The sequence below is a fragment of the Cololabis saira genome, chromosome 15, assembly GCF_033807715.1.
Source record: "Cololabis saira isolate AMF1-May2022 chromosome 15, fColSai1.1, whole genome shotgun sequence".
In the NCBI taxonomy this organism is placed as follows: domain Eukaryota; kingdom Metazoa; phylum Chordata; class Actinopteri; order Beloniformes; family Belonidae; genus Cololabis; species Cololabis saira.
Window position 1 is genome coordinate 27,711,943 of NC_084601.1, and position 21,984 is coordinate 27,733,926.

Below are 21,984 nucleotides of genomic sequence, written 5' to 3' on the forward strand. Positions count from 1 at the left end.
GATAACACTGAACGCTAATCTTCCCAGGAGTAGACATCCCTGTAAGATCACCTCAACATCAGAATGCACTGCTTGTCCATTACAGCAGAATTACAAGACAAGTACAGTTTGTTTGGAAGAGTTGGTGAGAGTCCATGCAAGTGCAACTTAAGTTCACAAAACTGTTCACATCCAAGCTGCCTCGTACATATCAGCAACTGTGTGCTTCTTGCTCTGCAACTGTACAGTAGAGGTGGTTTTGGTGAGACATGATGTCACATAAAATAGCATCGTTTTTGTCATATAAAGAACCCTAAAACTCCTGAACCTTTTGACTCTGGAGGCTGATAAAAAATAAAAAATACATGAGGTGCACATCAAGTCTGTCCAGCACACAGCATGATGCAGCAAAAGATCACAATGTTCTGCTGACATCTCCTCCAGCAAACCTCCAAAAATGCCAAGCTGCAAACTGAAACAATGGTTTGGAATGGCCCAGTTGACATCCAGACTTCAAATAATTGAAATGCTGTGGCAGAGCCTTAAGAGAGCAGTGCATATGTGGATGTGACAAAATCTAAATTAACTTTTATTTTCAGAAGAAGTTAACCTGCCCAACTTAAAGAGTTCTGGTACATCCATTGCCATTATTCTTAATAATAACATCTTATTGTGGGAGAAGACTTTTTCATGACTTAACAGAAACAGTCATTTTGCATGTGAGATTTATCAACATTTTGAAAATATCTGTGAAGTTTTGTGGCAAAATGATGATGATGTAAAATTGGGAATTGGCAGCGGATCCCGTTGTTTCCCCATGTTTCCTCTTTTACTACCTCGTACTCCTGTTTGAAGCCGTATCCCTCTGCTGTCTTCATCTGGTTGATGTGCTGGAGGAGGTCGGCCACCCGTACGGCTGGGTGGAGCTGGCCCGTGTGATATGGTGAGGTCTTTCTGCAACACTGACGTTGGGGAGAGCCTCCCAGTAAGCTGCTTGACTCATTGACGGAGCTGCGTGGCTCATCTGGGAAAACAAACACAAAAGGGTCAAGACATACTCAATTCACTTCAATTCAATTGTATTATTATAGCGTCTATTACTACAAGTTGTCTGTAGGATCTTTCCAGAGACCCAGAACATGACCCCCGAGCAATTATTACATAAAAAATGGCGGGTAAAAACCCTTCTATTGGGAGAAAAACCTAAACCAAACTGCTGACACTGCGGACTTTGTTGTTGTTGTTTTTTTTATTAATGTAAACAAGGTTAAGGGACAGCTGGACGTAAAAAGTCAGCGTTTCTGCAGAGATGTACGGAGCCCTGGAGGTGACATGGAAATTATTATTTTTATCTCGTGCGCACGACTTTTTATCTCCGCTATAATGTGAGAAGTCTTTGCAAGTCTAACGTTTTTAATACATTTTCACTTTTTCAAGAAACACTATCTACAGTAAACATTTGGTAGTTCGTCGAAGTAAATTCTTGAGGAACTCTTATCACAGTTGATGTTTTAATATCATAACTATTTTTTGTGGCGGATTAGCCAAATTAGTGCTTCGACCCGGTCATGTGATCATGCTGGACAAATCACGGTGACTCCCATTATCACTGTTTCAGCAGGTCTCTTAGGTTTATAATTCAGATTAATTTTCGTTTAAATATAACATTGTTTGTAGTCATTGTAGTGCAATGTAAAGCTTATTTCTACAAATAAAATCAGCACTGTAGACAGCGATCTTGGACCAGCGGCCACTCTGATTGGTCCAGCACGCTCACGTGACAATGTCGAAGCACTTTGTGTCAACTCCGCTTCTGGAAATAGTTCCACTGTTAAAACGTCGTTTGTGAAGCCAGTTTCCCGAGATCGGACTTCGACGACTAGATAAATGCTTGGCATCAATAGCTGTATATGTTGAAGTGAGCGGATATGTCACTTCTGGGGGTTTCCTTTCGGCCTAATTATTCAATCCCAGTGTTCTGTTCTCACTGACCGCCTTCCTAACTCACGCGAGATAAAAAGTTGTGCGCACGACTTACTGAAAAGTCGTGCGCACGAGATAAAAATAATAATTTCCATGTCACCTCCAGGGCTCCGTAGAGATGTGAGGGCCGACTGGTGCCGCGGAATACTCAACGAGACGAGATTTCTCTGCTCAGAGCACCTTGTGTTCTGGCTGAACAGATTGCGTACATGCTTGGGAGTAAACATGGCTGAAGGTCAGGAAGGAGGGAGCCACTTTCTGTCTACATACTTTTTTTTTTTCAAGAGAGCCAATATGTTCTTGGCTGTCTTACTTCGAGTGCTGCAGCCATGGGCATCCATGAAAGAGTGGGCCATCCTTTCATTTTGCTGGAGAGTGCTCTGCTCTGTCAGGCTGCAGTCAACGGAGCTCAGCTTCCGACTCTTCTCCTGCCTGTAGGACATGGCTGCCTTGTTTATGGCTACCTTCTTCCTGCTGTGGAGACAAAGGCAGAGAGGTGGAAGGATAGGACGCCATAGAGGCAGAGAGCCATAATAGAGAAAGGACAGCAGAGAAGAGGAAGAATGAGTCCAAGTTGAAAGAAGGAGGGCAGGATGAGAAATTGTACTGAGAAGGACTCGTAAGGGGAGACAAGATTGAAAGTGCACATGGGGGAATTTGAGATCTGGTGATAGCAAGAGGGGGAGGAGAGAAAGGGGTTGTATATTTGATGCTGGAGGATTGTGGTGGACGTGGGGTGGGCGTGTAGCAATGCCTATTTCTATTATTTCCACTCTAGTACTCCTGGAGCTTCGGAGGGCAAGCAGGAGGATAATAGAGAGTGAGCAGGAAAAGGAGTAACTTACGGGTAGTAAGGGTAAGAATAGAAGTCCCTTCTGATGAGCATGAAAAAGGAGGAACGGACAGAGACAGAGAAAGAGGAGGAAAAAAAATGAAAGTGAGCATAATTTATGCAGATGAGCATCAGCAAGATACAGTCACGCAAAGGTCAGTAAACCATCTGTAAATCCTTCTGGGTGGGTTTCATCGTATTAAAGCATTTTTTTATTAAAGACACCCACCCACGTATCTGATCTGGTGTTGGCAGAATGAAGCCAGTATGACCTCATACAAACAACAACGTATAACTTACATCGAGGTGTTATTATTTTTACTGATTTAAAAAAAGAGACTGAGAGAGAGAGAGAGATTGACTGAAGGACCACCTTACATTTAACATGGGATTTAAGAAGAAAATCTGCAGCCAGGAGTTAAAAGTAATCAACATTTGATCAGTTACATCAGCAGTGCACACCTGCATAAAAGTAGATGTTTAGATCGTTGCTGGTTTGGGAAGCAATTGTTGCTGCACATCATGATGGAAAAGCATGTAAAAAGTTTTCCAAACCACATAGCGTTAAGTGTCCCTGGTTGAGAAAGATTATTCACAGGTAGCAAGAATTCAAGATGGCTTTCATTTCTTCCTGGTTGTCGATGTCCCAGCAAATTTAAGATCTGACCATCCAATGCTCAGGGAGATACGGAAAAACCCACAAGCTACATCTCAGACCCGACATGCCACATTATTCATGTTCAATGAGCAGGTCCATGACAGAAGCATTAGAAGAAAACCTAACAAGTGTGGTTCGTTTGCCGAGATTCCCAGGAGAAAGACCCTTCCATCTAAAAAGAACATGGAAACACATGAGATCTACAAAACTGCATCTGAACAGACCACAGCACTCCTAAACAATGCCCTATGAGAGCTGGGACCAAAGTGGAGTCATCTGGTCTTAATGTCCAGTTTGGTGAAGCAGAAACATCTCATACCCATCTCATCCCATTTTATCACCCAGTGCTCCTACCTAAGTGACAGTCCTGGCCATTGCTCACCCTCTACAAAACCTGGGAGGGCCCTACACTGAGCTCAAGTCTCCTCCTTACTTGATGAGTGGGCAGGCTGATTCTTTTCAACCGACAGGGTGGGGTGTAGTGCCTGGAAGCATCACGTTATTCCAGTCAGATCCTCCCCACCCTATCTGGCGCCCACGGGGAGAACATCCAAACTCCACACAGAAAAGCGCTTTCGCCAACCCCACCCAGGGTGTGGGTGCTGAAGTCATGGGGGAACTTAACATGCCCTCAGAATCACTCCGAAAGTAGGTGGAGGAGTTGTCCTTCTACCTCTTGAAAATAAAAAAAGCAAAAAAAAACCTTCCTAAGCAATTACTTGCCCATCTATTGGCACCTCACAGCTGCTCACCTCTTGTAATTGAGTGCGGAATGGAATAACATGCCCATTGATGAAGCATTTCACACTCAAATGAGTGCTCCGCCATTGCCCAGCGAGCGGAGGACGAATACACTGCAGGTGCAATCGGCTTCAGAGGTAATTTGCAAGTGGAACGCAGTCAGCGACTCCAGGGTGAGCAGAATTTGAATTGCTCAGCCATCATTCAGAACTGGACATTAAAAGATGACCTTGACAGAAAAGCTTGGCTGTGGCAACAGTTAGAGAGTTTGGGTTAATGCTCTGGCTGTCATTTACACTTAATGCCAAATGCCTTGCTCAGCAGGCTGTCCCCCAAGTGGAAATAATAAGATTAACATTTTTGGAAGGAGCAATAACACCTGAGACCATAACTGTTCATGTAACACTGGCTGGCAGAAAGACACGTGAAAAACCACTCACCCCTTCTTGACAATGATGACGATGGCCCCCAGCAGCAGAATGAGCACCACCAGACCTCCAGCACAGGCTCCCAGGATCAGACCCATGTCCTCTGAATGCTGGGACACCTCCAGAGCCCTCTTAGAGTCCTTACAGGCAGCTATGACATGACGAGGAAAAAGATGTGACTGGTGCCAGGGGAACACTATAACTCAAAATCAGAACTAACTAGTGCAATGAAGTATGTGCAATAAAAAAGAACAGTAATTTAAAAATGCATACATTTTCACATTTTACATCTTTTGTTACTATAATCATTACCATTGCTTTTTGTTGACAGTATAAACCTAAGATATGCGTGTCTTTTCAGCTTTGTTTCATTGGTTAACAGACACCCATTTTTAGTATTTCAGAGCTTCAAAGCATTCCAAAGATTTGCTGTTACGTGGGCAATTTAGTAAGCAGTTGAAAGAAAAAAAAGTTATTTCAAAGAGACAATGTCAACAGGTTCTTCTAATAATGACTTGGTACCAAAACAAAATCAATGAAAAGATTAGTTGTTTGGCACCTTCACACAGACTGCAGTATAACGATGTGCTGGAATTCTCCTCAGCTTTGCATTTGCATAGATTTTGTGGAATCGCTCAGTGTGGCGGTTATCTTGACCTTCTCTAGATATTCAGCAAAACCGCACATCTGAGCAGTACAATGTTCACCAACTTGAAGACACTCCCTTTCCATTACATCATGGCCCACAAACAGCAACAAGTTCACCATGTCTCTGGCACTGACTGCTTCATTCAGTGCTGCTGAATAAAACACGGGACTGAATAAAATCCAATAAGTTGGGACGATTCAACTGTCTCCGCTCCAATAAGTTTCCTCTTGGTTTTTCTGAAGGGTCACACACAGCGCTGGCCTCAGTTTCCTAGTTTCTGCTGTTTTAGGGGTACCACTGCAGCTGCAATGGGAGAATCACTGAGTAGCTAGTACTCAAAGTGCATAAAGTGCCAAAGTATAAGCCAGATATCCAAGATATCCAAACACTCAGACAGAACTGCATCAAGCACCATCATCCACCAATAGGTGATAGAACAGGAGTCTGCAACCTACAGCTCTGAAGCCGTATTTGGCTCTTCGTCCACACTGTAGCGGCTCCCTTTGGCCTTGAAAAAAAAATATAAACATAAATAAATGATATTTCTGAATTCATTTTTATTCATCTTATTCGTTTATTTCGTTGGGCAGTTATCTTGGAGTTTGAGTTGATGCTATCTAATTTTAAAATAACTATATTTTAATTTCTAATTTGTCAACGAAAATATATGTCAGTCACATAACGTCATCAGCCATATAAATTTGCCTTCATCACCAATGTCGCTGGCTTACCTACGTGCTTGATATGTGGCAAGAAGATATCGAACGAAAAAACAAATGTAACGTTGAAAGACACTTCCAAACCAAGCACTCTTCATTTGCCGTAAAATACCCAACCGAAGATGAGCAAAAGAGAGCAATTTCAGAACTGCTATGAAAAGTTGAAGAGAGCAAACTATCTTTCAAGAAGTGGATTACCCCCCAACAGTCAACTAGCACTGCTAGTTTTGTGGCAGGTCTGGAGGTCGTAAAGAGGGGGAAGCCGTTCACAGATGGAGAATATATGAAAGAGTTGTTCATAAAAATAGCATCTATTCTTTTATTCATCTATTATTTTATATTTATTTTTAAAGCTGCTAAGCTGCAGCTAATTTTTTTTATTTATTTGGAAGTTGGGGTAGTTTTTATTTTACTTTTACACAAATATAGACTTAAATAGGCCTACAGTTCACTGTTTAATTTATTTCAAAGTACGCCTACAAATGCACACTGCACTTCTGTTGTTACGTTTAGTGGTTGTAAAAGCAAAAATGAATAAAAAATGAAAAGTTTTAAAATCTATGTTATTTTTTGCGGGGGCAAAATGGCTATTTTGGTAATAAAGGTTGCAGCCCCTTTTGATAGAACCACATTGACTTGAGGTGGGAAACCTTCTTCCAGAACTTCAGTAAGAAGCAGCTTTCACAAATGTCGCTTAGAACCTTACTGTACAAAAAAGACCTTTGCTCAGAGGCGACTGACGTCTTTGGGCGTGTCTGGGCGGAAATGTGTATCATGGTCATATAAACCTGAATTTTTTTGGTCTTTCCAGATGGAAATGGTTGCAGGATCAAATATCAAAAGGACGATGCATCATGTTATCAACAACAAGTCCAAAATCTAGGCTCTGTGATAGTCTGGAGTTGTATCAATGCTGTTGGCAAAGGTAATTTCCTTTTCCGTGATGGGAGCATTGATGCAGAAACATACACTGAGGTTTTCGAGCTAAATATGCTTCCGTTGAGACGTGCCTGGTGTGGACCCCAATGCAGTTTTCAACAAGACGATGAAAAAACACTGACGAAGATGGCATGGTTGGTGGACTGGAAAATATAGATGTAAGTTACCAACCTAAATAAAATTGATGAGAAAACCTTATAAAAAATCCTGGGTTCACACTGTCCTCATGAAATAAAAGTCAAAGTAAGTATAAGAGTACCTGCTTTGCTCTTTTTCTGATTTGGAATTGTAATTATTACAAAGGAAATAATCTTTGTAAGTGCATGTTCAATGCATTTAACAGAAAAAAAAACACATCAGGGCATTTGTAATGTTCTGATTTATGTCACAGAACAGGAGCAAAGTTTAGTTCTATTACAATTGTCACTACACCCCAAACACCAAAAACTAATTTCTTATTGAAAATAAATTGCTGTCTGGCCATCAAGTGTTTTACTACATTTATCTAATTCCTCCACTGCAGTGTTTGGGGAATGCAGTTTATTTGTGCCTCAAAGAAATAAACCACTTGAACCGCCACCTTACTGTGGTGGAGGGATTTGTGTTGTCCGAATGATCCTAGGAGCTATGTTGTCTGGGGCATTACGCCCCTGGTAGGGTCTCCCATGGCAAACAGGTCCTAGGTGACGGGCCAGACTAAGAGCGGTTCACAAGCCAATCATGGTGAAGAAAAAACCAAGGACCGTCTCGTCGCCCGGATCGGGCCCCTCCCTGGAGCCAGGCCTGGGGTTGGGGCTTGAAGACAAGCGCCTGGTGGCCGGGTCTTTGCCCGTGGGACCCGGCCGTGCTCAGCCCTAAACAGCGACGTGGGCCCGCCTTCCCGTAGGCCCACCACCCGTAGGAAGGACCATGACAGGGTGGTGCCATGTGGACTGGGTAGTGGTTGAGGCGGGGTGCCTCGGCGACCCAATCCCTGGACTAAAACTCTTGCAGTAGGGACATGGAATGTCACCTCTCTGGGGGGGAAGGAGCTGGAGCTTGTGCGTGAGGTTGAGAGATACCGTCTAGAGATAGTCTGGCTCACCTCCACACATAGCTTGGGCTCTGGAACCCAGCTCCTTGAAAGGGGCTGGACCAGGGGTCTCCAACCCTGGTCCTGGAGAGCACCTATCTAGCGTGTTTTAGATCTTTCCCTGCTTCAGCACACCATGATACAAGGAGCTGTGTCAACAACATGTCCAGACCTTGATGACAAGTTAATAACCAGGTGTGTTCATGCAGGGAGACATCTAAAACATGCTGGATAGGTCTCTCCAGGACCGGGGTTGGAGAACCCTGGGCTGGACCCTCCACTACTCGGGAGGAGCTTGGAGTCGAGCCGCTGCTCCTTCACATTGGCCACGCTTACATGATGTTTTTTAATTCGGAATTAATTATTCCAAATGAAACTATTTTCCTTCGAGTTTACATGGAAATAGTAATTCGGAATTGAGGTTTACATGGAAAACACATTTGACCGGTTTCATCCAATTCCGCGTAAGGTCTGGGGGTTGGGAAGGTTCTGATTGGATAGGGGGGCGGACCGGAAGTTACATCTACCGGAAATTACGTCTACCGGAAGAAAAACAAACTTACCCGCTACAATTTTGAGAAGCTCACAATTTTTATGTTTCCTGCCATCTGTTTTTTTAATTATTTCCAGGTCCTCCAAGCTATTTATTGAAATAAATCGTCTCTGCTCTTGACCACCGTTTACTGCGTGCTGTCATCTTGAAACTTTGTTTCGAAAACAAGCCCAGCGCGGAATATAAGCGTCATCGCAACAGGCGAGCATGGGAACGAGCAGCACAGAAAGACCGGAATTAATTTAAAGCGGAATGAGTGTATATATGATCGCAGAATTATTCTATTCCAGCCGCTTACTTCAGAATTAAGTTTAATTCGGAATGGCCATTTTCATTTGGAATTAAGTGTTTACATGGTAATTTTTACTCATTTTACATCGGATTTCATTTTAATTCTGAATTAAAGAGGAATTAAACTTCCCATGTAAATGCACTGTCAGCTGAGGGGGCTTGGGCATCTGTATCGGATCCTCCTGGACGCCTCCCTAGGGAGGTGTTCCAGGCATGTCCCTCCGAGAAGAGACCCCGGGGAAGACCCAGGACACGCTGGAGAGACTACTGTATGTCTCTCGGCTGGCCTGGGAACCTCTCGGACTCCCCTCGGAAGAGCTGGTATCTGGTATCTGGGCATCCTTGTTGAGACTTCTGCCCCCGCGACCCAGTTCCGGATAAGCGGTGGAAAATGGATGGATGGATGGAAGAAATAAAAAGGAGGTATAAACATGGCTATGAACGTGGACATTTTGGCAGTTTTCTGGTCTGGAAGAGTAGCAGGTAGGGGTGGGCAAAAATATTGATACGGCAATATATCGCGATACATAGTCTCCCGATACGATATCGATATTCAATGTATGTATCGCGATATATTGCCGTATCAATATTTTTGCCCACCCCTAGCTGCACTTTATTTTGTGATTTCAGTGTGGGTGAAACACTGCATTTTATTTTTGTCATTTTAAGCCAGGGGCAAGTAGCTGTACTGTATTTTTGTGATTTCATTTTCAGTGTGGGTGAGACACTGCATTTTATTTGGAGTATTTTGTATCTAAGAATAATGCACACACTGCACTTTTCATTGTGTTTCAGTGTGTTTTTTCATGCAAATATGTTGCATAATTAAAATGGAAAGTTTGAATTACATTGTTTTGACTCAGTCTGTCCAATGCATTATCACTATCATCTGATGTACATATATACAACTTGGATTTTAAAAATGTGTAATGCATTTTAAAATTTTTCGGTGAACTATGTAGAATATCGCGATATATATATAGATATATATACCTTGGAATGCGTGGGGGTGAAAATTACTTTATCCCCTCAGATGTCCTTCACTGTTTTTGCAGTTTATCGCCCCCCCACTGCCACAACTGATTTCTTTGATTGTTTAAATGTCATCCTTAAACAACATGAAAAGACGGAAGTTATCCTTATGGGTGACTTCAATTTAAACTGGCAGGATAAAAAACGTAGAAAGAAACTTAAAGATATAGCCAAAACATTTCAGATGACCCAGATGATATGTAAACCCACTAGAATAACAAAATCTTCTCAAACACTCATAGATTTAATTTTTACAAACAAGCCAGACAGGATTAAAAAGGTGTATAATCTTATTACTGGGTTATCAGATCATAACCTTACTCTGGCTTCTAGAAAGTTGACAAAAGTACGTTATAGAAACGAAAACTCAATGAGGGAAAAATCAAGCATGCCTTTTATCTCCCAAAAAGACATGGCCCTGATTGAAAATGAAATAAAACAATTAAATTGGAATGACACCATTAGTAATATGTCCTGTGAGGAAGCTTGTACTGATTTTATGTCAACTGTTAAAGATATTCTTCTGAAATACACAAAAATCAGGGGCAAAAAAACTAATACAAAACGAAATCTACCCTGGTTTAATAGTAATCTCTGGGAGTTAATGAAAAAAAGAGATGCTTCACTCAAAAAGTTCTTGAAATCAAAACTGAGTACTGATCACCTGATTTTTAAAGGTCTCAGAAATAAAGTCACACAACAACTTAGAAAGGCTCGAGCAAATTTTTTCCTTGATATTATTAGTGATGCAAAAGGAAACTGTAAGAAATTATGGAAGAGTATAGACAAGTTACTTGGAAAGGAAAAATCTACTAATAGAAGTGTTAAGCTTAAGATAAATGGTTGTATCCAGAATGATGACCATGTTGTTGGTAAATGTTTTAATGATTATTTTATAAATTCAGTGCAAGAACTGAGTGGGACCTTTCCAAAAGTCCAACTCCCACAGTCCTTGGTCTGTGATGACTTGGCCTTCAAGCTATCTCCTATTGATGTGGCGAAGGTTGAAAAAATTATCTCAACCCTGGCAAATAGTAAAGCCAAAGATATACATGGTCTTGATACAGTATTTTTAAAACAACATAAGGCCATTATGCCACCTTTAGTTATGATTATTAATAAATCTATTGATGAGAGCATTTTTCCTAGTGTGCTTAAACCTGCCATAGTTACCCCTGTGCACAAATCTGGTGATACACAGGTGGTCAGTAATTACCGACCTATCAGCATACTCTCAGCCATCTCAAAGGTCATTGAAAAGGTCGTAGCAGAGCAACTAGCTGCACATCTGGATTCTAGGTCCTTTTTACATCCAATGCAGTTTGGTTTCAGAAAGAAACATTCTACTGAATCTGCTTGCTGCTACTTCCTTGAGGAAATTAAAATCAGCCTAGATCAGGGAGGAGTGGTGGGAGCAGTCTTCCTTGATCTACGCAAGGCCTTTGATACAGTAAATCACGAGGTGCTGTTACATAAATTAAAAAATTATGAATTGTCTATCAATGTACATAACTGGGTGAAATCTTACCTAAGTGGTCGACACCAGTGTGTACGAGTGAATGGTATACTATCTCCATTTCTAGCATCCACACTGGGAGTCCCACAAGGGTCAATTTTAGGGCCGCTGCTGTTTTGTTTATACATTAATGACTTGCCTTCTGTCTGTCAGGATGTTAACACTATAATGTATGCCGATGATACTGTATTGTATACTCATGGGAAAAATGTAACAGAGGTGGCTGTGAAATTAACAAAGGCAATGAACAAGGTTAGTGATTGGTTATACAACTCATGCCTCACGTTAAATGTGGAAAAAACTGTGACCATGTTCTTTACAAATAGGCGTAAACTTAAAAGTTACCCTGATATTGTAGTAAATGGGCAAAAAATAAAACACGTAGAACAATTTAAATACCTGGGGGTAATGTTGGATTCAACACTTAGTTTTAAAGGGCATGTCAAAAAGCTGAGTAACACGTTGAAATATAATTTAGCTAATTTCAGATACATAAGAAATTCTCTCACCCTTGAGGCATCAAGTACATATTTAAATGCAATGATTAAGCCCCATTTTTTGTACTGTGTTACATCCTGGTCTCAGGCATGTAAAACAGTTACAAAACCACTAAAGTTATTGTACAAAAGTAGTCTTAAGATCCATGCCAAAAAACCACGACACTACCATCATTGCCATGTACTTGCCAAATATGAAATTTTGAGCTTTGAAAACTTGATTATACACTCGAATGTTTGTCTACTTCACAAAATTATTCATAATGCTTATGCCCCCCCTCTGAAAAAGTTTGTGACACTCTGCTCTGAAAACACAGTACGCCTAACTAGATCTGTTACGAGGGGTGAGTGTAGTATTCCTCAACGTAGAACTCAGTTTGGCAGCTCTTCTTTTTCCTGTGTGGCCATGGGGCAGTGGAATGTCCTTCCCACAGAACTTATTCTATGTACAAATCCTCACACATTCTCATGCTTGTCAAAGCGCTGGTTACTAAGTAAGCAAGTTTGCACACATTGTTGAGTATTATGTGAGTGTGTGTATGCGTCTGGTTATGAGTGTGGTTGAGGATGAGGATGATTGTTATCTGTGTATTGTATGTGTATGTGTTTGAATGTGTGATGAGAGTGAGAGAGAGTGTATGTGCTGTTGGTCTCTATTGTGCACTTTATGATCTGGCGCTCTTGTTTCCGTGCTTTTATTTATTAGTGCATTCTGTCAAATTTTTAAATATTATGGTTATTATGTCCTATTTAAATTAATCTTAATATTGTATCTGCTTAGCACTTTACCTGCCCAGGGACTACAGGCGGAAATTAGCAATTGTTGCTATAACCTGGCTCAGAGCATCTCTTCTTGTTTTACAAGATTAATGTTTTTTTTGTGCATTGTCCCTGTTTTAAATAAATAAATTCAATCAATCAATCAATATCGGGATATATCGCATAATCGGGATATCGCAATTTGTATCGTATCGTGGCTCAAGTATCGTGATGCGTATCGTATCGTGAGGTCCTTCCCAATACCCAACCCTAGTAGCAGGTATGTGTAAAACACATAAGAATGGAGTGGGACGGAAGCACCGTGAGATTCATGTTCTATGATTTCTCCAGTGCCTTCAACACCATCCAGCCAGAACTTCTGAGGGACAAACTGGACCATGCTGGAGTCTGCCAGCAGCTGACATCATGGGTCCTGGATTTCCTCACCAACAGACCACAATTTGTGAAGACAAGAGGCTGTGTGTCTGACACAGAAGTTCTCGGATGACTCTGCCATCGTCAGTCTCATCAAAAACGGAGACGAGAGCCAGCGGAACCACCTCCAGATTAATGCTTGGAAAGCGAAGGAGCTGGTAGCGGATTTCCATTGGCGCAAAGTCCCCCCCTCGCCGGTGAACATCCAGGGAACGGCAGCAGCAGAGAAGAAAAGACTGGACAAAGTGGGGAGGAAAGCCGGCTTTGTCCTGGGCTGCAGTGTCCATCCTGTGGAGGTGGTGGGGGAGAGGAGGATGGTGCCTAAGCTGTCATCCATCATGGACAATGTCTCCCACCCCCTTCATGAGACTGTCAGAGCCCTGGAGAGCTCCATCAGCGACCGGCTTTGTCACCCGCCATGCGTCACTGAGAGGCATCACAGGTCCTTCCTCCCCACTGCCATCAGACTCCACAATCAGGCCTGCTGACTATATTTGCAGTGTTTTTATTTCTTTCTCGTGCTGCACTACTTTTATTTTCATTCCAATGTAAATACTGTTTATATTTGTTTATATTTTGTACTTATATATTTGACCTTTTTTACCCTTTCGCTGCACGTGTGTGTTGTGTGTACTGCTGCAGCACAAAGCGATTTTCCCCACTCATGGAGGAATAAAGGACAATCTAATCTAAATCGTCTTGTAGAAGTCACTGTTGCTGCACATAAATTTGCAAAGACAATTTCCAGGCAATTCAGAGAAAAGAATTGAGAGATGACACCAAAGTGGAGATAATTGGTCTTAATGTCCAGAACCATGTTTGGTAAAAAAGAAACCCCTCAGCAGAAATACCTCATATCCACTTTTAAGACCAGTAAGGGAGAAACAGAAGAATCAAGGTTTGGGATGGAGGAGTCCAATTTTAGATTTCAGCTGATTAAAATGCTGAGATCGGACTCTTTACTGTGCATTCACACTGAAAGCGTCAAAAATTGCCTGTGGTCACTGAGTACGCCTGCATTGCGCTGCTTGCCGACGCCTGCAGTAGGCGGGGCTTTAAGCTGTGCTAGAGGGAACTAGAGGGTAAAACGTGTATAGCCTACTGTACATCAGTGGTTCCCAAACTGGAGGGCGTGCCCCCTAGGGATCGCGTGGCGCTATTGCAGGGGGGGCGCGGCGAGGTTGGAAGGTAGATTCATTTAAAAAAAAAAAAATAAATAAATAAATAAGATTTTTTATTTCTTTAAGATTTTGCCTTCAATACATATGTGCAGTGAGAGAGAGACAGGAAATAAGGGGAAGAGAGAATGGGAATGGCATGATGTAATGGTCTGGCCGGCGGGAATCAAATTTTTGCTTGGGCCACCTTTTAAAACGTCCTCTTTTTTTCTTCTCACTGAAAAGAATGCTCATCAGTTGTGATGTAACTGGTTTCAATAAACTTTTTTTTCTTTTTTTAGCCAGCATTGTTGACAGTCATCACCCTAAAATGTTAGTCTTTCTCATTCACAAACCTTGGAAGCCTTGGAAAGATGGATTGTCTTTTGGGGTTTAAAGGTTTTCCTCAAGTCTGTATGGAAATAGAGAAATGTCCTTCCCGGTTCAGCTCTCTATAACTTTAAGTGAAAATACGCTATCATAGACTGTATAAAATAAAGGATGAAACATTAGGTCACATGACCCAGAAGACCACCATCATAGCTTTTTTGTGCTATAAACCACATTGGTGCCATAAAGCAATCCAGCAATTCAGTAAGTTAGGATAAAGTATAAGCCATAAAGACAAGCCTTTTGAACAGCCAGTTATAACTAACATGCTGAAGTTTTTATGTGAAAATGTTCCATGTAGCAGCTTTGGGCATTTGAAGTGAGTGATTACCTTTGCGAGCAATCCGAATGCAATTGATTCTCGTCTCCTGTGGGTAAAAAAGTGAAAACAAAATAAAAACAGGACAAGGTTGCATTAATAATTTTGATTCCATGAAATTATTATTTTTTTTAAAGTCAGTCTGCAAACATATAAAACAATGTTTAAAAGATACACATGGTCAGAGCTTGTAAGATTAAATAATTGAACATTTCCAACAGCTGAAATCTTGTGATATCATTCACTTCTGTTTCACTTTGCTCTGTAAAGAGCGTCACCTAGGTCCGCCGACTCCAGCGACTCCACCTCCCTCCCCCAAAAACACTCACCTCTGTACTCAAGGAAGGAAATGTTGCCAATTTAACATTTAAGGACCCTAAATCAGCCTTTATGCTAATTTGCACTCTAAGATTGGAGTCAAAACCTTTTAATATAAAACTGTTGGCAAATTACCTTTTTTAATTGGAAATCTGCTCTAAGTGGATACTCATTTCCTCTCATCTTTTGCAGTGACAGATAAGTCATACTGCCTCCGACCCCAGGGGTCATTAAAGCATCAGCAGGCAGTTTGTCAGGTGTCATCCAGGTCTTTGGCAAGGTGGACTTTTTTATATTTTAGGAAAGAAATGAAAATGGCTAACAGAGTATAATTTATTGTTATACCCTAAAAGGAAAATACTGCACCATTCCTATCCTGTGGAGGTATTTCATGTCTTATCAAATATGGTTCTGGTAGTGGACTTACTCATCATATATGAGCTTTTTTTTCATCACTAGAATATTAGTTACTGTATATTGGTGCTGGAAAATACATGAATCCATTAGGATTTTCTCTATATCTGAAAAGATATGCCCCCAAATATTTCCATATTCTCATTTGTGTTCAAATAGATATGTAAAAACCTTTTATTTCAAAATTTTACACCTGGTCATAACAGATCCATTATAACATATGTGTGCGTTGCAGAATGTTGGGAACCTACAGTATGGGAGTAGCAGGTACTCTGATGCCCCGTTTACACATAGCAAAAACTGTGGTGTTTTCATGCGTTTTGGCCGTTTGTTTGCATGAAAACGAAGCTCAAAGTCACCAAAAACGATCATTCCTGAAAACTCCGGCCAAAGTGGAGATTTGCAAAAACTCCGTCTTCACGTTTGCTTGTAAACAGAGGGAAACGGATATTTAGGCTTCAGAACGTCACATTTTGCGACAGAAACTTCACCAGCGTCATGTGTGCGACCTGTGTTTACAATTTGTTTGGCTACGTGTCATTTGTTGATGTTTTTTTCCAGGATTCCAATTGGTTAGCATGACTTTATGCTTCTCGTTACACTGCCCCCTGTAGGTTTGGCTGCTCATAGCACCCCTTAACAGTGTATTGATGCGGGTTCGTGTAAATGATGGTATTTTTCAAAACGTACAGGGGGAAATATCAGTTTTTGTAAATACCCGGCTATGTGTAAACGTGGCCTGAAGGTGAAGTCAGATGTGGTCAGTCACATGGATGCTATCACATGCATCGAACAAAGCTACAAGCAAAGGAGATTTCTGAGGCCACAAAGAAAAATGTCGTTGATGCTCAGAAATGTTTGAACTCCACTAATCAACAGACGGAGGGAGAGTCTCCACCCCCCCGACCACCTCAGTGTCTGCTGTCTACATCTGCTTATACAGTCATTCCTATAGTGCACCAGTTAGCCATTGTGTCTGTGTCTCTCCTTTCTCTGTTCTTCAGTCTCTCTGTCTGTTTTCTCTTTTCCTGCTCTGCCCAGCTGGTCTTCAGCAGGAGGTCCCCCCTTATGATCCAGGTCCTGCTCCAAGTTTCTTCCCTCCTAAAGGGGAGTTTTTCTTGCCACTGTTCAGCTTAAGGATTTTCTCCCACTAGGGGAGTTTTTACCTGCCATTGTTTATGTTATGTTTATGTAATAATTGCTTGGGGGTCATGTTCTGGTCTCTGGGCACCTAGAGACAACTTCTGTTGTAATAGACGCTATATAGATGAAATTGAATTGAGTTGCTGACTGATGCTGCCAATGAGAAAAGGTTTGATGAGAGCGCTTAGACTGAACCTAAACTGGAAAGTGGCCTCTAAGACTGAAAAAATGAAGCGATGACCTAGAATGTGCTAAATGCTTTTAGGGTTTTGGCAACTGACGTGGGTGATGCTTCTATGTGGGTTGGTGATTCGTTTCACATGTCATTTAAATGGTTTTTACATTAAATTCAAATGTTTAAGCTTTGACAGCTTGATTTTTTTTAAATACTAAAAATGTCATGACCCCTCAAATCATTTCTCTTTAAGAGAATGTGTCACTGTTTGTTGTGTTGAAGAGCAAAAACGCCGAGACCTCTGGCAATCACAGAGCACTGCTTCCTGTTTTAAATTAGAAAATGTGGAGACCATTGGCTGACAAGCCATCAATTCATTTCTGGAATAGATGTTTTTAGCGAGCACTAAAATGAAATGCCAACACCTCTTTTAACAGTTTGTTTGACCCTAGCTAGAAGAAAAAAGGCCACTCTGTTAAAATTTTGTCTCATTTCTCTTTGCTTTTAAAAGACAGTAACCCTCCATGTTCTCCTCTAGTTTTTGGATCCCTGTTTTTGTTCTGCCAGTTTTGATCCTGCTCAGCAGCGTTTTTGGTTTTGTCTTTGTTTAATAAATCCTGCTTTTTGCAAACTCCTGCTCTCCTGCGTTAGGGTCCTCAACAACCACACCTTGACGGATCCAGAAGAACTTAAAGGAGACAGATGCTGATGTATAATTATACATGCAGCAGAGGCTGGACGGGGAAAATATGAGCATGTCATTTTTATTTATAAGATGGAAGCTCCAGTAGACACGTCAGTGAGAAAGATTACTTTTAAGAGTAAATGTTTGATTTCTATGTTTTTTCACAGAACCTGAAAAACACTAATTGTGTATCTTTCAAGCCTCACTGATATTTGCAATTACTGTCTCACATTATTGGCAACTCACAGCCTACAATGAGCCTGGAATATTTCATTTATCCAGGATGAATGTCAGAATAAACTCTTCCACAGAACAATGTTTCAGCCAAAATAGAGCGGAAAATGTTTGCAGGACCAAAGTATGAAACACTTTAATGGATTACATTCTTGAGTTCTGTGCCAGCAGCTAACTTGTGAGTCAACAGTGTTTTGCATTTGGTCTCCATAACAGAGGAATTACAAGCAAAATCAATTATGGCTGGAAGCAAGTGAAAATTTCAGATCAACGTGGATATCATTCATCGATATCCATTGTTGTTTATAACTTGAGCCGAAAGCTTATTTTGATCTTCCTGGTTCTTGAGGACCCCCACGTTTAAACGGCGTTGACATGAAAAAGCTTCTTATGGGAATAACAATCCAGTCCTTCTGAAAGTAACGCTAGAAACACACAATGAGTTCCTGTTCAATCATTTCCACTTAAGAAGAGTTTGTAAAATCTTTAAACAGATTAATTATGGGGCAGTCTGAAAATTGAATGATTGTTAAAAAAATGCCCAAGTACAAAAAGGAAATAGGATTTTTGCTTCAATATTCACTGTTTTGGGTAGAAAAAAGGTTGTTTGTATTTTCTGAATCATCCATTAAAATGGAAACCGACCAATTTAAAAAGCAAAACATTTATATTCCATCTGGTAATTGAGCTGTGTTTCTGCAGCTGACTGCTCCTTTCATCCAGTGATGCCTTCTGCATACAGCCTCCTCATTTCTGACTTGTTCAATAAACTAGCGATATAAACTCACTTTTGGGGCTGATCAAACAGCAGCAGGTTGAGAAACCCTGACAGGTATCGCTATGGTTCCTACCCCTCTGAAGTAGCTGGATGCCTGGAAGTAGATGAGGTAGCTCTTGGTGGGGTCTAAAGGACTGTTCCAGTAGCCGTTGTACGTGTGGTTATCCCCCACGGTGAAGGGCGTGGCCTCGGGCAGACTGCTGGGAGCCAGCTCCGCTGTGTAGTAATGTGGGGCCCCTTTGGCCTGGGCCTCACTGTACGAGTTTGGAGTTGGAAAACAGTCCACGCTACCCAGCTCCCTTCTTCTCACCTGGCGGGACCAATCCTCTTCCACCACCACGACCTGGTAGGCACTGAAAGAGAACAATGTGGGGCCTCGGTACTCCAGCAATGCTCAAAGTATTGTTCAATCTAACTACTCCAACCTGCATGGAAACCCCAACTTTGTTCACCAGTGTAGCTTCTTTATGTAGTTAATACAGCACTGTGCTCATTGAGCCTTCTACTGAGTTTTGGAGACCTCATTAAAGTCACCGCCACACTGAAGTCAGACATCCTTAATGGCGCTTTTCCACTAGTACCCACTCAGCGGGCGGAGGCGTGCCGAGTAGATACTTTTTCTGTATCTACTCTGCAGAGGTTCTAAGCGGCTGAATCGAGCTGTATCTGACGTCATCACACTACAGGCCACCGATTGGTCGGGGGGCGGGGCCGTCAGACCTTTGAGTCAAGAGGCGGAAATCAGCGAAAGAGCGCCGCTTCTTCATTTTATTCAACCAGCAGTTTGATTTGATTTGATTTATTTTATTTTTGTACATGTAAAAAAAAAAAAAAGAAAAAAATTAAATTTTCAAATCAAATTCAACCAGCAATGGCAGCAGAAGTCTGTTTGGTGATCCAACTCTGAGGTGCAGATGTTCATAAACCTGGTAGCCTAGGAGAGAATTAAAAAGGGATCTAGACGGGCGATAAGGAACGACAAGATCCACCAGGAGCTCTGTCTCTTCATATCTGCTCGCGGCTCCAGCTGACTTTTCAGCAGCAGAGACAAACAAAAATAATTTAAAAGCGTCGCCGCTTGAAGTTTCTCTCACTCTCATTTTTTAACTTGATATCAAACACAAGTCACAGACCCAGCAGCACATCTATCATCTCCTCCAGGTTCTACATCTTTAGTGTTGTTTTCTTCTTTTAGATCACACAATCAAATATGTTACAGCAGCTTCGCTCCAACGTCCTACTTCTGATCTGGGTATTAAAAAGAAATGAGGGCAAGGCGAGTTGAGTTGCGCTGAGTAGGTACTATTATAAAAGCGCCATTAGAAGTCCATAATAACAATGTCTGACTGTCTAGTGTGTTTGACGTGGCTGGTCAAACAGGTTTGTAAACTGTGTTTACTGAGCTGAGTGTAGTCCTCTTAGATTACCTGAAAATTGTCAAAGTCAGACTTGGTCAAACAGCAGCAGGTTGAGAAAAGGTGGATCATTCCCAGAACAGGAACATTTGAGTGTCAGAGTGGGTTAAGATCACCCTCATTAAAATATTGACATACTGGAGTGGATTTTGGACTCTCTGAATGCTTTTATTTTCCTTTTGTGTTTCCATTTAAGTAACTTTGAGGCAATAATGCTTTTGTTTTTCTTTTCGGATGCATTTTATCATCATTTTTATTTTACGTATTCTTTATACATTTTGGCTTTTAAGTTTTGTTCTATTCGGGAAATATATAAGGATATATATAAGGATACAAATAAATGTGAGGTGGGAGACAGTTGGTACTGGTCCCTCTTTCAGGGAAACTCATTGTAAATTGCACGCTGAACTGGCACTGCATGTGAAAACACCTCACAGAAGATGAAAAGGCTGAAGAAACGCAACAGCCAGTGGGTAGGTCGTCCTCTGTCAAAAATCAACTCCAGAAATCCAAATACTTTTGTTTGTTTCCAAACAGTTTCTACGGCTTTGGTTTAAATTTCTTCAGGCTGTTGTTATGGTCTGTTGCCTATGTGGCTAACTTTTCATTGATGCAAACATGTTTATTTTTGCCATGCTGCAACTATCTATTGGGGGAAAATGTAAAGACAAAGTACTGGTACAGCGACTGCTGATAACAATGCACAGTTCACAGCAACGGAAAGTTCAAGAGAATTTGCCTTTTTCAAGGCACGGAACAGTGAATTCAGTATTATCAGTTTTATCTGAAGATGAACATGACTGAGCTGGATATGTCCCTCTGCAGATCTGAATGGCTCACTAAATGGCATATTGTCTAACCCGAAAAAACTGCAAGGGGTTTGGCTGTTTTTCAGAGTTGTTGGGTTGCTAGTGATTTAAAAACTATGGCTGTTAAGACATCCAACTATATGAATGACAGAAAAAGGCTTTTCTTTGTCCAAAAAGTAAGTTTCCTTTAAAAGCTCCAGGCCTGAAGAACTACCGTATCCTAATATTCCAGAGACACTTATTTTTTTTACTGCAACTATAAATATCACAGCGTGAATAAGCACTGGTGTAGGTGTGAAGCATGTATTTGTCGTACCTGACAGGTGCTCCTCTCCCCAGGGCGGGTCGCAGCAGCACGGTCATGGTGTTCTCCGACTCGCTCAGCGGTGAGGGGATGACTTCGTAGTCAAACACCGGTGCTGGGCGCAGGAATACAGGAGAAAAACAGCACTGACGAGTTAGGTCAAAGTTTAAAAAAAAAAAAAAGGATCAATATTGGAGAAGAGAACCCAGAACCACTCTTTTTAGTATTTTATGTTAAACCCCACATGAGAAGATGGAGTGAGCTATCGTTATTCATTACCCACACATGTCCCTAGCGTACTAGAGTGTGGAGGCCTCCCACACACCACCGTTGACTGATGATGACTAGGAAAAGCAGCCAACTACAGAGAAAGCAAGAGGGTCTTGTAGTATAATTAGGACAGATCTCAAAGCTGCACAACCAAGGCAAAGCTCTGGGGATAATAAGGTTGAGTGTTTCATTTGTATTTACTACAGAAAGTGAATTAATTGGAGTGTGTAGTGAGGCAAAAGGCTATCCATGAGAGCCACGGATAAACTCAGACAAGGAGGAGTGGAAGAGGCGAGTGTTTCTGCTTTCTGAGGCAAGGTATCGTAAAAGCCTGCTTGCGTGACCCTTCATCCGAAAAGACACTTTCTTGCACACAAATAGCCGAGGTTTGCATTACACGGAGCTGCTTCGAGAAATGCTCAAGCCCTTGCAGGTTAGACGTTTAAATCCGGTGAATTATCAAAAGGCTAATAGCACAGCCTTGCAATTT

At 41.5% G+C, this 21,984-nt stretch overlaps 1 protein-coding gene across 6 annotated transcripts in view; it reads right to left on the reverse strand.

The window, feature by feature from the left end:
* LOC133460559 (receptor-type tyrosine-protein phosphatase U-like) overlaps window positions 1-21,984 on the reverse strand; it is a 288,319-nt gene that overhangs the window by 66,162 nt on the left and 200,173 nt on the right. For 4 of the 6 annotated variants that reach the window (XM_061741191.1, XM_061741190.1, XM_061741189.1 and 1 more), the window contains exons 11-17: window positions 21,237-21,339; window positions 18,770-19,049; window positions 14,962-14,998; window positions 4,634-4,772; window positions 2,808-2,837; window positions 2,276-2,436; window positions 816-1,003 (exon numbers count right to left, since the gene is read on the reverse strand). In XM_061741191.1, the coding sequence (XP_061597175.1) occupies window positions 816-1,003; window positions 2,276-2,436; window positions 2,808-2,837; window positions 4,634-4,772; window positions 14,962-14,998; window positions 18,770-19,049; window positions 21,237-21,339 (938 nt within the window). The remainder of the gene's footprint in view (window positions 1-815; window positions 1,004-2,275; window positions 2,437-2,807; window positions 2,838-4,633; window positions 4,773-14,961; window positions 14,999-18,769; window positions 19,050-21,236; window positions 21,340-21,984) is intronic. The other 2 variants (XM_061741193.1, XM_061741192.1) reach the window with 1 other exon arrangement.